The sequence below is a fragment of the Scomber japonicus genome, chromosome 10 (genome assembly GCF_027409825.1).
Source record: "Scomber japonicus isolate fScoJap1 chromosome 10, fScoJap1.pri, whole genome shotgun sequence".
Lineage (NCBI taxonomy): Eukaryota > Metazoa > Chordata > Actinopteri > Scombriformes > Scombridae > Scomber > Scomber japonicus.
This window is the reverse complement of record NC_070587.1, coordinates 18,573,444-18,588,675: the sequence shown is the minus strand read 5'-3', so window position 1 is coordinate 18,588,675 and position 15,232 is coordinate 18,573,444. Positions and strand designations below refer to the sequence as shown.

Below are 15,232 nucleotides of genomic sequence, written 5' to 3'. Positions count from 1 at the left end.
AGTTTTGCATTACTTTGATGAATTACCATTCCATCTCCCGCTTATGTAGCTGGAGTTCTTATTTTGATACAGTAATAACATGGCATTATATCATCTGCTGAGAAGACGGTCACACTGAGCCTGATTGCATCCTGCTACACAACACAAGAGCCACGGACTCTGAACAACAAACAACATTAGCTTTCCTGCTGAAGTCTCCTTCTTATCTATCTTACAAACATGAACACACAGCTTGTCCTGCACTTTAGCCCAGTGGTTTTCAAACATTTTCACATCAAGGACCACTGAACTGACACAAATTAGACCACGGGCCCCCATCTGATAAGCTTTTCTGCTTTTCGATGTTTTATTACGGCAAGTGAATGTGTTAATTATGGATGGAATTATGGTGAAAGTAAATGATTCCCCTTTTTGCTTGGGACCCCCTGAAGATCCTTGGACCCCACTTGAGAATCATTGCCTTTGCTTGTTGAACAAGCCATCAAACCCTATCTGCTTAGCTGCAGCACATTAAACAGCATGTAAAAAAATACCTGAAAATGTCACTATTTGTTTGCTTTGTCTCTGTTCTGTACAGATCTCTGATATGTTTCCAAAATACTTTTTTCTTCATTCTAATAATATAACCTATGAACAGTGCATTATAAAAAACCTGTGATATGACAAGTTTTGTTCATTACTTTTGGGGGTTAAGTATTTTCAAATTCAGAGATAAGTGTTATTATTTTTTATTTTATTCTCCATGAACCTATTGTATGTAGACATGAGGTTTGTCAGTTTGTTTACCAATGACAGAAGCAGAAAACCAATTATTGCCTGTGATTTGCAAATGTTAAAAAAGGTCAAATCCAAAAGTGTGTAGACCTTGCATCTTCCCTAAGCCTGTGAGAATACAAATTAAATAGCTTATGGAGGTTAGATAGAGAGCAGAGACAGAAAAACTGGGACCAAACAAGATTTCAGAAAGTGAGGGAACATGTAACCCATAGTTCACAACTTCAAGCTCTCTGCTCACACATGTGCTTTATCCAGTCTTTTGATGGTTGAGATATTAATCAACAGACCATTTAGCACAACATCCTTTATTGTTTCCTTTCTCTGGCTTTCAATGTAATGACCTCACATACACTCACTCAGCATTAGTGTTGTTTCTATGGTAATATTAGTAATCATGTAAATTCATGCAGTACAGATTCATGCCTAAATAAGTGTTTTGACAGTTGCGGAAGTACATTTGTGTGTGTGTGAGAGTGTGTGATCAAAGAAATCACTCAACAGTGTATTTCCATAGTAATTTGATACTTTGTGACAGCGGTCTGTATGGTTGATGCCCACTGAATTAATATAGTACAGTGTCTTCTGTTTGGTTTAATCTAAAAACATATCGTGTTTTCAGAGTAGCAGTATATTAAGTATTGATATATTTTATTCCTTTACTGAAAGTGGCTGACAGAAATCTAATTTATCCAGCTTGCACCACTTCCAATGTTTCATGAGGGAACCAAGGGCTAAATAAAACTATTGATAATTTATAAAATACATAGTCAACAATGAGAATCTACTGGTGTTATATAAAGTGAAGCTACATAACTCTATATTGTGATTGATTTTGTTTTACCACAGTAGGTAATCAGCTTCTTACAGGGTGTGACTTTGTGATGTGTGTAAAGCTGTTGGTCTTTTCATGTCTTTCAAAGGTTGTGGATGCCATCCTGTCTCCTCTGACAACACTGGCTTTCAGCAGAAATGGTAAGAGCCATGGTGGGTCATTTTTGAGAGAGAGAGAGAGAGAGAGAGAGAGAGAGGAGAGAATGAGGAAGAGGATGAGAAGTGGAAGTAGAAGTGAAGCAGGGTCAGAGTGAAGGAGCAGGGAGCGAGGAAGAAATGAGAGGATATGCTGGATAAAGATTGTGAGTTGAGAATGAAAGAGAATAAAATATAGATACGTACATCTACAGAAATAGATACAGTATTAGGATGATACATAAATAAAGCAGTAAATGAAGCCCAATTGCTGCGTAATGTTGTCCTCTTGGAAAAATGCTATTATGTAAGAACATCTACAATAATATGTGTCAGCACAAAGACTACTGCTGTTATACACATACAATATTAAAGTATACTTCTTTTATACTATATTAACTCACTCTCTCTGTGTGTGCGTGTGCGTGTGCGTGTGTGTGTGTGTGTGTGTTATCCAGTGGAGTGGTCTGTGTTTGTCTTAAGAGTACTGTCAGAACTCAGTCTCGTCCTGCTGGTCCAGGAGGGTGATGGTGCTGAGGAGGATGCAGAGAACAAAGAGACAGAGAAGAAAAGAGAGGAAGGAAGTTCTTGCAGTCAAATTTTAGCCCTTATCACCAACTCCCTGCTTCCAAGGTTGGTGTGGCTCTTTCTTTCTTTTAAAGACCAACAGAGTCAGTTTTTTGTTACTGTAGAGAAAGACAAAAAAGAGTCATTGGTTGGATTGGTACAATTATGCAACGCTGCCTAATTAAATGTGTGTTAGTGTTAATGAGACCATGGTCAGAAAGAATGTTGCCCTGTTTTTGGCAAAAAGTATTGTTATCAATTATGTTTCTCAATACTAAGTAATTCCTTAAATGCTCCTTTGTTTGATGTCAAAAATAAGGGTTGTTGCTTCTTTTTGCTTAGTAACTGATGTTTGAGAGTAATATTAAAGTGATTTTTCTTGATAAGCCATTGACTTGTTCCAAGGTCTAATTGTACAGCTGTGAAATATTGATTTCCATTTGCTCTGAACAGTACTGTGTTGTTGTTTTGTACTGTAAAACAACAAGACAATGTTTCATGAAATACAACCTTTTCCTTCCCTCACACAAGTACCCCACTCCTTTTGTTAACACTAGATGTACTCGGAGACTATATTCAAACTCAAACACATAGTACAGTAGCTGTCAGGTTGAATACAATTTAAACCTTTGCATTTCAGTGCCAGCGGCTGATAAGGTCAGAGATGAGGTTTAGAGGATTTCTGAGATGGAACTCTGGATATAACAACCATCATAAATTCTGTGATTAAGTTCATTCATAATCCTGATGTTTCGTATACCATACCATAGTCTTGTTTCTATGTCTCCATGGTAATCTTACATACAGTATATTGAGATATTTGTTGTGTGTTAACGATTTCTGAATATCAACTGCTTCCTTTAGCTCTTAAACTCTTCCACCCCCACAATGAATCCACAAGAGCTTTCCTGTAATCCCGAATGTATGTAATTCCAGGACTACTCAGGGACCCCAGTATGCAGATAGATCCCAAATTTAGCCTAACTTTGGAGTGTTATTTATCCCCCTACTCGACATGTTAGCATGAAGTAGTTGGTACCAACCAGGTCTAGGCCCAGCTTCATATGATACCAGAATCTTCACTCTAGCTTTAATACTAAGCCTATAGCCTCTGAAAGACAGTAATGTTAGCTGAGGACAAGTGGAGTTAAAGAGGTTAAAATAGAATATATGGAGACATTCTGTTTTGTGCCCTGCTTCTGAAGGTTCACATCACATCTTAATACTTGTCAGGGACATCTGACAAGTACCTGTCGTAATGAATGTTGGCATCCAATGATCATACAATATGTTGAGGGCAGAAACAGTCAAATGCAGTTTACAGCATTTCACATCATGACAGAGTAGCTAATATAGAATAGACATTGACATCCTTCACAACCCCTGTTGTATACTGTCTCTTCCCATACCATTCATATTTATCTCCCTTTTTAAAATGTCTTTCTCCGTATGGCTGCCTTGTGTTACCTCTTGTTGACTTTTGTTTCTAGACTCATTTTTCTTCCTCACCCTCTTCCTCCCCTTTTCCTGACAATTTCTCTCCTCTTTCCCCGTCTCCTTGTCTCTACTTCTCCTATTATAACTCTTGTTCTCCCCTCCCCCTCTTCCCCACCCCTCCCTCCAGATCTGTTCTAGTTTACAGCCTGTTACTAATGATCAGAACAGTACATTAATTATTGACTCTACGAAAGCCAAATGGTGTTCTGCTGCATGTTTGTGTGTAGGTATGAGTCTCTTCTCCGAGCAGCAGAGCCTATCCCACTCTACGCACTCAAACTGCTGGTATCGATGACTGAATACAGCACACAGATCTGCAGGTACTCTGCACACAATCAATCACACACAGTGACAATTTAACAGTTTGGTGATAGTGGGAGCCTCATTATCATCTGTACCTTATTTTACCATACCAAGTACTATCAACATAATGTAGTGCACTAAAAACCACAAAGCACTGTTTATTATTACATACTTACAAGAACACAAAAGATGATGTTCAGTCTGGTCTTTCAAATGTGGATCCAGCTCTGTACATACATTGTTCTTTTGGATCCATTATTCTGGTGTAGCATGTAAAAGTATGATATGAGAAAGCTTTGCTAGTCTTGGAGTGTTTTGCATTCCTTTGCAGGTGCTCACATAAATGCACACAGGCACATTTTAGGCACTGTGTGTAATGTTTTAATGCCAAGGCCAGTTATTTCCAGTTCAGCACCGTGGATCTAGATGATTTTTTATTCACAACCCTGCACGCATATACATGCACACATATATAAATGCAAACACAGATACACACACTCATGCCTAGCTTACATACAAATATACACAAAGGATACACAAATTATCATTATTTATTGATGTGGATGATGCGCATTCACACCTAATACCATCACCGGCTTCCCCACTGCTGATGGTTTATATTCAACAAGACCTTGTGCACCTCTCTTAAACCCAGTATTTTCTCCATTAGTAATCAGTTTAGTGGGAGGCATATGGTGCTGTATCAGCTAAGATGTGAAAAGGCTTGACATATTGTGCTGATATATCTTGGCACACTAGCTACTACTGTAGAGCTTTGTTAAAAAGTGTAATGTGCTCTATTTAAATATATATTACATAAAATTATTGCTGGGTATTGCGTTAAACTAAAATTCACTACTGCTTAATGTTGAAATAATTTACTATTCAGAAAGTTTAAAACAAGTCTTGAGCTAGCAGTGATGTGACACTAAAATAAAGAGGAAATGATATGTTTCTGTTGCAGAGAATCTGCCAATCCCTAGTCTAATCATGAGATGATTCAACTGTGTGTGTGTGTGTGTGTGTGTGTGTGTGTGTGTGTGTGTGTGTGTGTGTGTGTGTGTGTGTGTGTGTGTGTGTGTGTGTGTGTTTTATGTATGTGTTGAATAGATGTGTTCTGACAGCAGCTGTCAGTAAGTCTTGATTCTGTTGTCATCTGTCTTTTCAATTGATGACAGAGACAGAAAGAGGTGAATAAAAAAGAAAATGAGGAAAGATGGACATTGGGGAAGGCAAGGAGTGGATGGAGAGGTGGAAAGCGGGATAGGAGGAGAAAGAGAGATGGGGAGGGTAATCGAGAAAGATGGATGTGAAGAAAGGCTACACTGGGAAGGAGGGAAAATATTGACAAAGGGATGGAGGGTCAGTGGATGAGGGAGTATGAACAGAATAAAGTGAATAAAAGAAGGCAGCATGAAATGTCCCTCACAAGCACTTGTCTCATTTGCAGCCTCAAGTAGTAAACAGTAGTTGCTACCACCGTGATATAAAATATGTCTTTGAATTTTGGCTGTTATTGAAGGAAAAATACCTTTTGGTCATTTAGTCTTACTAGTACAGTCATGATCAATTTTGTGATCAAAAGCATTGAACCGTCCATTGCCCAATATTGCAGCTCATCCATAGTTCTGTTCTATCCTTCATCTCTCAATCCTTAGTGGTAATTTACAACAACCATAATTATTAACCTTCTGTTTTGTCCTTCCGTCATTTCCTTCCCTGCTTTCACCCACTTACTGTATCTACTTCAGCCATAGTGCACCTCTTATCACTAATATTCCACTTTTCTTCCATCTTCATCCATCCCTCCCACCCTCCTGGAGTTCAGAGTTCTGAATACGCCCCTACTTTTCTTATCAGTAATATTACCCCCTCTCGTCCCCGTCCTTCTCTTCCTCCATCTCCCCTCATCCCCCTCTTTCCTTGACACAAGTAGAGTGACGTGAACTTCTCAAATTGGTGTCAGCAGTCTTCTCTCTACATCTGTTTTTCCTCTCACTCCTTTTCTTCTGACATTATTAACAATATTTTACTTTTTTTTTCTGTCTCCCCCGTTCTCTTTCTCTCACCATCTCTAATTTATTAACATTAGTCCACATTTCTCTCTTTCTGTGTGCCCTCTCTCCACAACTCTCCCTCCATCACTGCGGTTATACAATCAGAAATTAAATTGCCTGGGTCTTGGTTAGATAAGTGTGGCTATGAAGCCAGCCGAGCGGTAATTAGATGGTAAATTGGGGACATTAATGTTGGGAAGGCAGCCTGCTGTCTCTCTCTGCATTATCACAGCCCAGACACACCTTCAAACAACTGCATTTACGATGACCTTTACCCAAGGAACCTCATACTGTGTGGTTATGTGTGGGTATGTGTGTGTTCATGTATGTTTTTATGTCCGTATATGTATATCTATCTGCCAACTGTGTGTGTGTGTGTGTGTATATGTTACTTCTCAGCAGGCCAGTATGTTAACCCTCTTACACATGTCATGCTTATCAACCTAGTTGGTTATATGGTGATTGTACAACAATTTTACCTTAGACATCTCAAGCCATTTTTGAGGGTTTTTTTATCGTGAGTTAACAGCTTGACATAGACTCATCCTTTCAAAATTATTACATCATAAAATTGCAACCCTTAAGTCTCTGTTCACCAGAGAAAAGTGGAATCATTAGGTGTTAACAGCACAGTGCTCGCTTCTTACATGCATAAAGATTGTAATTGGATGTAACAGCCTGTTTTACTGGGCTGCTCTCTGGTGTGAACAAATGCATGAAAAAATTATGTTAAATTTTTCGTTAGATGTCACAAAAACTCATTAAGGTGTGTCGTTTATGAATAATTGGACCATCCTGTCGGAAAGAACTTTCCAATGCCTTGTGATATAGGCTAATTTGACCAAAACTTCCAACTGCTGAAATGCATTACTTTCTTTGTGCTTATCATTTTATCATATAGGACCAATAGGGCAGAGGTTAATCTAGTTTTATAGTCATCCATAACGTGATAGATTTATCTTCTCTGTTATGAAGCTGATACTGATAATGTATGACTAATGCAGTAAGGGTTGTCTCAGCTGTGTTTGGTCTATTAACAGCATTCTGTTGTGCCCCAGTTTCTACTGTACCTGGTCCACAGTGTCTGTTGATGTATGGCTGGTAGTTTAAAGGTGGTTCAGTTTGTCATGTCGTGTTGGCCTATCCTGTCTTATCATCTCATAGCCGGTCACCTACTTAATGAGAGGCCATCTATCACAGCTGCAGATGCACACACACATAATACCTCTTCATAAAAGACCTGACATAGAGTACAGAGCTAAATATGAAGTACATCATTGATTTTTAGATTCAATCATGGCAAGAAAGGAAAAGCTGCAACAGAGATATACTGTATTATAGTCAGTGTCCACAACTCCATGTTTCTAAAAGCAGCCTGCTCTCATAGACAGTGAATGTTGTCAGTATTGAAGGTGGACATGAGGTAATTGTTCAACTGCAAAGAAATATTGTCAATAAATGTCAGAGTGATTACTTCAGTGATGATGATCATACGGCTGACCCCAACAATGTGAAAGTAAACCCAAAATATCCATTTGGCATATTCTTTGTCCAAATATAGAATTGATCAGTTGTTAGACTAGCAATACTTGTTTGAGGTAACGGACATGCAGACAGAAGATAAAGATATTAGTTATCCCCAAAACTAACTCAAGACTGGAAAAACTTCTTGTTCCAGTTAATCTCAGTTTCATTTACAGATGCCAATGCTGAACTCAGAGTTTGGTGTAATGGCTTGGGGAATATTCTCTCACCACACATTAAGATAAAATGAAATTGGTATTGATCTCTGTTTGAAAAGTAGGTTGCAGTAAAGGTAATGTGGTGCAACAAAGACAGGATAAGAACAAGGAGTATAAAGTACGCAATTGACCATTAAAAGAAAAACTGTTAAGCAGTAAAAAACATATGAGGACATGTTAACACCATTAGATGGCTTTGTTATGCTGACCAGATGCATCTCGGCCTGGATATGTAACTTTTAGTAAATGAGGACATCCTCCCAGTCAATTTACCATTGATGGTTGGTTCCACCACATATAGTAGTCTAACAGTCCCAGTACATTCTTAGTTCAGTCTCTAAAAGTCACCTTGAGATGACATGGAACCCAATGTGTGCAGCATGAAAGTGGGGCTGAAAACTCTACAGAAACTACAGAATCAGCTTGTGTTAAGTGAACTGATGCCTGCTAGACAAGCTATACATCATAGTTAGAATGAGGACAGATTTTTAAATCAGTAGACAGGCTTTTTACCTTCAGCATATTAACACCTGTCTTGACTTCAGGTGGCGTTGTTCCTAATACACCCTGAATGTTTTCTTGCTTTCTAATGCACACAGACACACACACATACTCAAGATGTGTGTGTATGTGTGTGTACAGACATACACTCCACACAGTAATTGGTTGTGAATCAAAGAACCTTAATCAGTAAGTAGACTGAGTGACATTTCTAATATAGACGTCCATCTCTCTCCTAGTTTTTCTCATCACTCTTTTCCTTTCATTCTCTACTTCCTCCCTCCATCCATTTGTTCCTCCACTCCACTGCCCTCCCTCTATTCTCTATCCAAACCTTGTCCCCTTGCCTCTAATCATCCTCTTCTTTTCTCGCCATTGCCAAATGTAATCTTCTCTCACCTCATCTTCCCCTAAACTTCCATCTCCTCTTCCCCTTGTCCTCCTCTCTCCTCTTTCATCTCTTCTCACTTCATCTGCTCTCATTGCATCTCCTCTTGTAGTCTCTCCTCTCTCCCTAATTCCACCGGTACCAGACAGGAGTCATCGTAGTGGAACTACAACCTTAATGAAGATGAAACAGCCCGGTGTGTGTGCATCTGTGCGCATGTGTGAACTGTGCAGTGAATTGCCTCCAAATTTAATTAATTTCTCACCCTCGTCTTCTATCCTTGCTTCAATATGTATTTTTTCTCTCTTTCTCAGGTTGATCAAACACAGTAGGATCCTACCAACAGTTTTTCAGCTCATTATGGTAAGAAACCAATCTTTATTTATATTCAGCCAATCTATGAATCACTTGTTCATTCAGTCAGTCATTCAGTTAATAAATCAAGCAGCCTGTTAAATAGTCTGTCAATCAGCTATCAAACCCTTTTTTTTGTCTGTATTGTTTTATTGTATTGCTGCTCTATTTTATCTCAGTTCAATTGTGCTCTGCCTCCTTCCTTCTCTTTTCCCTCTCCTTCTCTCTCACTTGCTCAATATAACCCCTATAGATGTATTTATGTAAATGAGTCTGAGTGGTGTTGACCTATTAGAGGGTCGCTGTAATTGACTGGCAGGTCAGCCATAGAGAGGAGGAAGAGTTAATAGAGTGGGAATATTAACTCCACTATTAAGATCGCATACACACACACAAACACCAAGCACTTGTCTGTTATCAGCGAAGCATAACAATGTTTCCAGTAAACAATTTATTTCACCTGACCCTTTATGCATACACGCACTCTAATGCACCCACCGAGAAACACAGTTTTCACCAAACCCAAACACTAGTGTGGCAGCAAACAATTTACGGTGTACGCACACACGAACATGCACACTAAATAATCAGCGTTCTGCATGGCTGCCCGTCCAGCCTCGACTAGCTGATGCAGAATGTTAAACGCTCTTATCCAACAGCATGATTAACACCTCTCCTCACTGTTTACTCCTGTCTGAACAGGCCATGTCGGTATCCATTAGTGCCATCTATATTGCTCACGTTTAGATTGATTTATACTGCCTGAAACACTCTGATCTAGATTGATTATACCTGTCAATGGTGATCACACTTGTCATGGAGAAACTCACCTAATTGTATTTGTCTAGATGATGAAGTAGTTCTGCTTCAGACATAAAAGGACCTCAGGAAACCAGTCAGACCAGGGTTCTTAACTGGTTGTTTGCTGTGGCAGGGGAGGCAGAAGAATGTTACAAATCTTGACTCACTTTTACATACTGTAAGTCTAGCATTAACGTATAAGATGAATTCACTCTGAGTTCGAATTTTACACAATAATTTGTTACTCCAGTCACATATGAATGGCTCAGGACTGTGAAAGTTAAAATTCATGTTGGTTTGCTGTCAGGCTCATTGTTATGTTAAGGTTTTCAGTGATACATGGTAGTCCTTTATGGCTTATTAGTCTATCAAAATAAATTAACTTTGTCATTTGTTGTTACTGAAAGGCAGGTTGTCCAAGGTGCAAATTGATGTCATTTTCTTCAGCCTCAGGCTACTGCACATGATGAGTACCAGCCCGGCTTATCAGCCCATACACAGATCACACTGATGCGCACAGACCCCGCAGGCAGAGCTGGTGTATCTCAGAGAGGATCAAATAATGAAATGAGGGCAGGAGAGAGAAGGAGAAATGAATTAGAAGGAAGGGGAGAATGGGTTATAGAAAGGAGAGAGAGAGAGAAGAGAAGGAGGGGGGTCAGAAGAGGAGAAGAGAGAAAGCAAGGAGACAGGAGTAGGAAAAAAGTGGACACTAGGGTTGTTCCTCGTTTCTCTTCAAAACCAATCCATTATCACAGGTCACAACTACACCATCCTCTAATAGGCATATTTAATTTAATCCTTTGCTCTGCATTGCGCCCTAATTTTCATAGTAAGTAGAATATAAGATTATTCTCAGATATAACATCACATTTTTCACTGTGTCTTTCATGTTAAGACATGCTACTGATGGATCAAATGTCAGGAACATCTGTCAAATATGTTACAAGGTACAAAATGCACAAAACACAGGAAAATATTGTAGATTATATCAAGTGATGATAATTTATGTTCTCAAAACACATTCAAAGCATTACTGACCTAATGTTCAGTAATGATATATTTGGGCTTTTCCAAGATGTCCGAAACTCTTTGAGCCCACCAAAGACACGCATGCACATGCTCACTTTTGGTTTTACTATATTTGTAAGCACCTGTATATTGGTCTTCATTCCTTCGAGCCTTATGCCTAAACTTAACCATAAAATACGGAAATTTAAAGGGAGACACTCCTTTTAACTACTTCCCACTCCCATCTTCTTTGATTAGTTGTTGCAGCCATGGCACTGTGGTATTCAAGAGCTGTTTATTGTGTTGTGAATTTAATGTTTGATGAAGGTGTATGACAGAAATGTTGCTACTTTTGTGTTATTACTTTTAATAAACTTTGAGCTGACAGTGTGTGGGAGTCTAGTTCCTCCCTTGACTTTCAATGCCAAGGCATCACAATGTGTTTGATGTTAGGTAGTTGATGCCTTTGACTGTGGGTTCATTTGAAATGTAAGACATTGTAACCTTACCCATAAAAATCTCTTCCTTTCTCTAGGCTAACCGTGGTAATATTACCAGCGGGATGGTGCAGAATCCAGTCGCCTTGCTGTGTAATCTTAGTGGAGACACAGTCTTGGACCTGGAGCCACAATACCAACAAGGTACTATATGTCTACCTACAGTATGGGAAAAAAATCCTTTCATATTTATCTAGTTGCCTTTTTGTGATGTCTCTTAAACTCTGTACTAGGTTTCTTACAATCATGATGAATTACTAGTGAGTGAGTAAAGTGAGTCCTAGAGGCCCGTCTGTCATCACATTATACTTGTCTACTCTGTTAGCATTAGTTACTGTCATGTCACTTGTTGACCCAGCCTGCTGTCCTGCTGTAGCATAATGCTTTTTAAGCATATGTGTGTGTGTGTGAGCATATGCTTCTAGTTCAAATATTAGTCCAGCCTTAGTCATAGAATTCATTCTTGTTGATTAGCAAATGATTACAGTGTGGAGAAAGCAGTTACTGTGTGTGCCCTCTTGTAATGAGGATTTTTTTTAGAACGTTTAGGTCCCTTACGCCCACTTTAGGCCCCTAAAGGCTAATATGGGATTTGGACTTAAATTAAAAGCGAGGGGGAGTTATCAAGCATCAAGCTTGTAGGGAAGCAGCTTAAATCTAACATTAGAAAACAAATGTATTCAATGAAAGATGTCCACAAGAATGCTACTCCAGAGGACAGAAGGTATTCCTCCTGTAATAGGGAATCTCTTTACACAATGACATGTGGACACTTGCCTCTCTTTTGGATAAGAAAAGCAAGACCTAACATAAACCAGTCATTTTTGTGTGAAGACCTGGTTTAAAGTTATGGTTGGTTTAGTGTTATGTTAAGATTAAGGTTACACATGTGTCCAGGAAGTCTCCAGGAAATGAATGCAAGATAATGTAATGTCCTCTGAAGCGATGGAAACACACAGTGTGTGTGTGTGTCCACAGTTAAACACTGTAATTACAACTCATAGCAATAATAATACTTGCTTTCTCAAATTTATATTTAGGTCTATGTTCATCTCTCTCTCTCTCTCTCTCTCTCTCTCTCTCTCTCTCTCTCTCTGTCTCTCACTTTCACTCGTCATTTTGCCCACCACCATCAACCCCTTCATTTCCATTGGGTCAGCAGTGAGGCAGTTCAGTAGTCAGCATCATTATCGTCCAATCAGCTCTTCTCTCAACAAGAAACTGTCAACCCAGCACTAATACTGGCTTGGCAATTAACGCTATCTCCCTCTCCTCTCCTCTCCTCTCCTTTCCTCTCCTTTCCTCTCCTCTCCTCTCCTCTCCTCTCCTCTCCTCTCCTCTCCTCTCCTCTCCTCTCCTCTCCGCTGCCCTTTGCTTATTAACTTGTTCTCATATTCCTCTCCTACCATCCACTTTTAACTACCTACTCTACTCAGCTCATAACTTGCCTCCAAATCTCCTTTCCTTCCTTTCCTCTGTTCCCATTTTACCCTCTCTCCTATTCTCTATTTTGGGCTCTTCTTCTCCACTTTTCGTTGTGGTTCACTCTAGATCAGTGTGGCGATGGCAAGAAAGAAGGGAGAAGGAAAGGAGGAGGAGAGGAGAAGGGAGGAAGCGTGTATAATTGGCTTTTTAAGGTGTGACAGAGAGAGGTGGGGAAGGGTGGTGTGTGAGCATGTACTGTGTGTGTGTGTGTGTGTGTGTGTGTGTGTGTGTGTGTGTGTGTGTGTGTGTGTGTTGGGAGGCAATGAAATAGACAGTGAAGAAGAGGAAAATAAGGAGGTAGGTTTTTGTGCTTATGTGTCTGTGTATGCGTGAGACAGAGAGGAGATGTGTGTGAGGAGGGGTGTGGATGCAGGAGCTCTGTGTGTTTGTGTGTGTATGTGTGTGTGCAAGAGAGAGAGGAGATGAGGTTTATAATTGGGCAGATTTGCCTCTGACTGAGATAATACCCCCTGGGGAATGAAGACAGAGGGAGCAAAGAAGAGAGAGAGAGAGAGAGAGAGAGAGAGAGAGAGAGAGAGAAGAACAACGGAAAGAAAAAGATGGGAAAAGAAAGCAAGAAAGAAAAGAGAGAGGGAAGAGATGATAGAGCCAGGAAAGCAAAATGGGAGGTAAAAAGGGTTGCAGAGAGGTGAGAGAGAGGAAGAATGGAATACACAGAGCGAGTATGTGGCATGTTTTGGTGAGTGGATTGGGAGGAGGGATGAGATGATAGGGAGAAAATTGGAGGTTGAAGTGAGTGACAGTTTGACAGAGGGAGAGATAAAGAGGCAGGAGAGGACAAATAACTTGATGGCATAGTAAGAGAATCTGCTTAAACAAAGTTCTTATTATTTCATTCTGTGAATGTCTCAGTTTTAATTCAGAGGAATGTCAAGGCTATAATCTGTGATCATATAAAGAGCAGAGCTTCTCCACTGACAGTCAATTGGAGACTAATTTTTTAGGCACACTTACAAGTTGACTACAAGAATTTATAAGGAACAGACACATGTTCTTATTCCTGAGTTTGGACTAAGGCTGGGGTGCTGACAAGGTGTCAGTTAATGAAAGCATGCCTATCCTTTAATTAATTAAAGAAGTATAAAGGGGCTCCTCGTCTCTTCAAAATCCCTAAAGGTCTTTGAGGTTCCTCTCCGGGCTTGATCCGTCACCAATCCTTGTTATTTCTCCTGACCTTCCGTGAGAGGCTCAGAGGAATTTTTTAGGTAATTGCTTCTGTGCCTGTGTTATCTCGTTTCTGTGGAACTTGCATCTTATAAATTGCCATTTGAAACTGGGTTCAGTTTATTTCCACAAACGGTGTCTAAAACATTTTATAATGGTTTTTAGGTACTGTGACCATATGTGTCCAATCAATAAGAATGCCCCCTGGCATAATTTATACTACAAGGATGTGTCTTCCATACTAATGTTGTCATATTAGTTATTACCCAAGAGGTCATTGAAGAGACAACATTTACATAATGACAATCAATAACACTATTTTGGCAGTAGGTATGATGTTTGTAATTTGTTTGATGCTGGTAGAGTTTGTATTGCCATCCATGGGATAAATATATTTTATATTACAGAATATTCAGTTAAAAAGATGATGGAAATTACATTATAAAATGCCAAAACAGTCACGGTCTGTGTCCTTCTAGGGACCCACTAGTGGAAATCTTGGATCAGTGTGGTCACATCATCACTTGATTTTCAGTGTTCAATAAGCACATAAGCACAATTATGATTTGAGCAGATCATGCATCTTGCTATTCTTGAAGTGGACTAATCCAGATGCTGCATGTTAATCTGTATTAATGGGGAAAATCACATTGATTTGCTTATATATATTCTTTACCTGAACAAATTAAACAATTTTACACATGATTAAAGTAACTGGAACATTTTCCGTTTGTGGTATGTGATCAGTTTTGTTTCTCTGTCTTCTTGAAATATCCTACTTTACTGTAATGCTCTGAGCCATCTGTCCTGTTGATTCCCAATAGAACTCACATAATGGTTTATAAATAGATTGTACTGCAAAGCATTGTACAATGTCTATTTTTAACCAAGTTTAGACTCCAAAATAGGACAGAACAAAATGTTTTTCACTTATAAATGATTCTCACAGCCTTAAAATGACACTTTTACACATGTGACATTGTTAAAATAGGCTTTTTAGCATTGACTGCTGTCCCCTGATTACACTAAGTTATGTCCTAACCACACAAGTATACACACACACACACACACACACACACAATCCAGAGATGCATACACAAC

The 15,232-nt window shown here is 39.3% G+C and overlaps 1 protein-coding gene across 1 annotated transcript in view; it reads left to right on the top strand.

Annotated features, from left to right (window-relative positions):
* Positions 1-15,232, top strand: part of ulk4 (unc-51 like kinase 4) — a 75,751-nt gene that overhangs the window by 42,307 nt on the left and 18,212 nt on the right. The window contains exons 27-31 of the mRNA XM_053327622.1: positions 1,698-1,749; positions 2,202-2,376; positions 4,035-4,127; positions 9,113-9,161; positions 11,500-11,605. Coding sequence (XP_053183597.1) covers positions 1,698-1,749; positions 2,202-2,376; positions 4,035-4,127; positions 9,113-9,161; positions 11,500-11,605 — 475 coding nt within the window. The remainder of the gene's footprint in view (positions 1-1,697; positions 1,750-2,201; positions 2,377-4,034; positions 4,128-9,112; positions 9,162-11,499; positions 11,606-15,232) is intronic.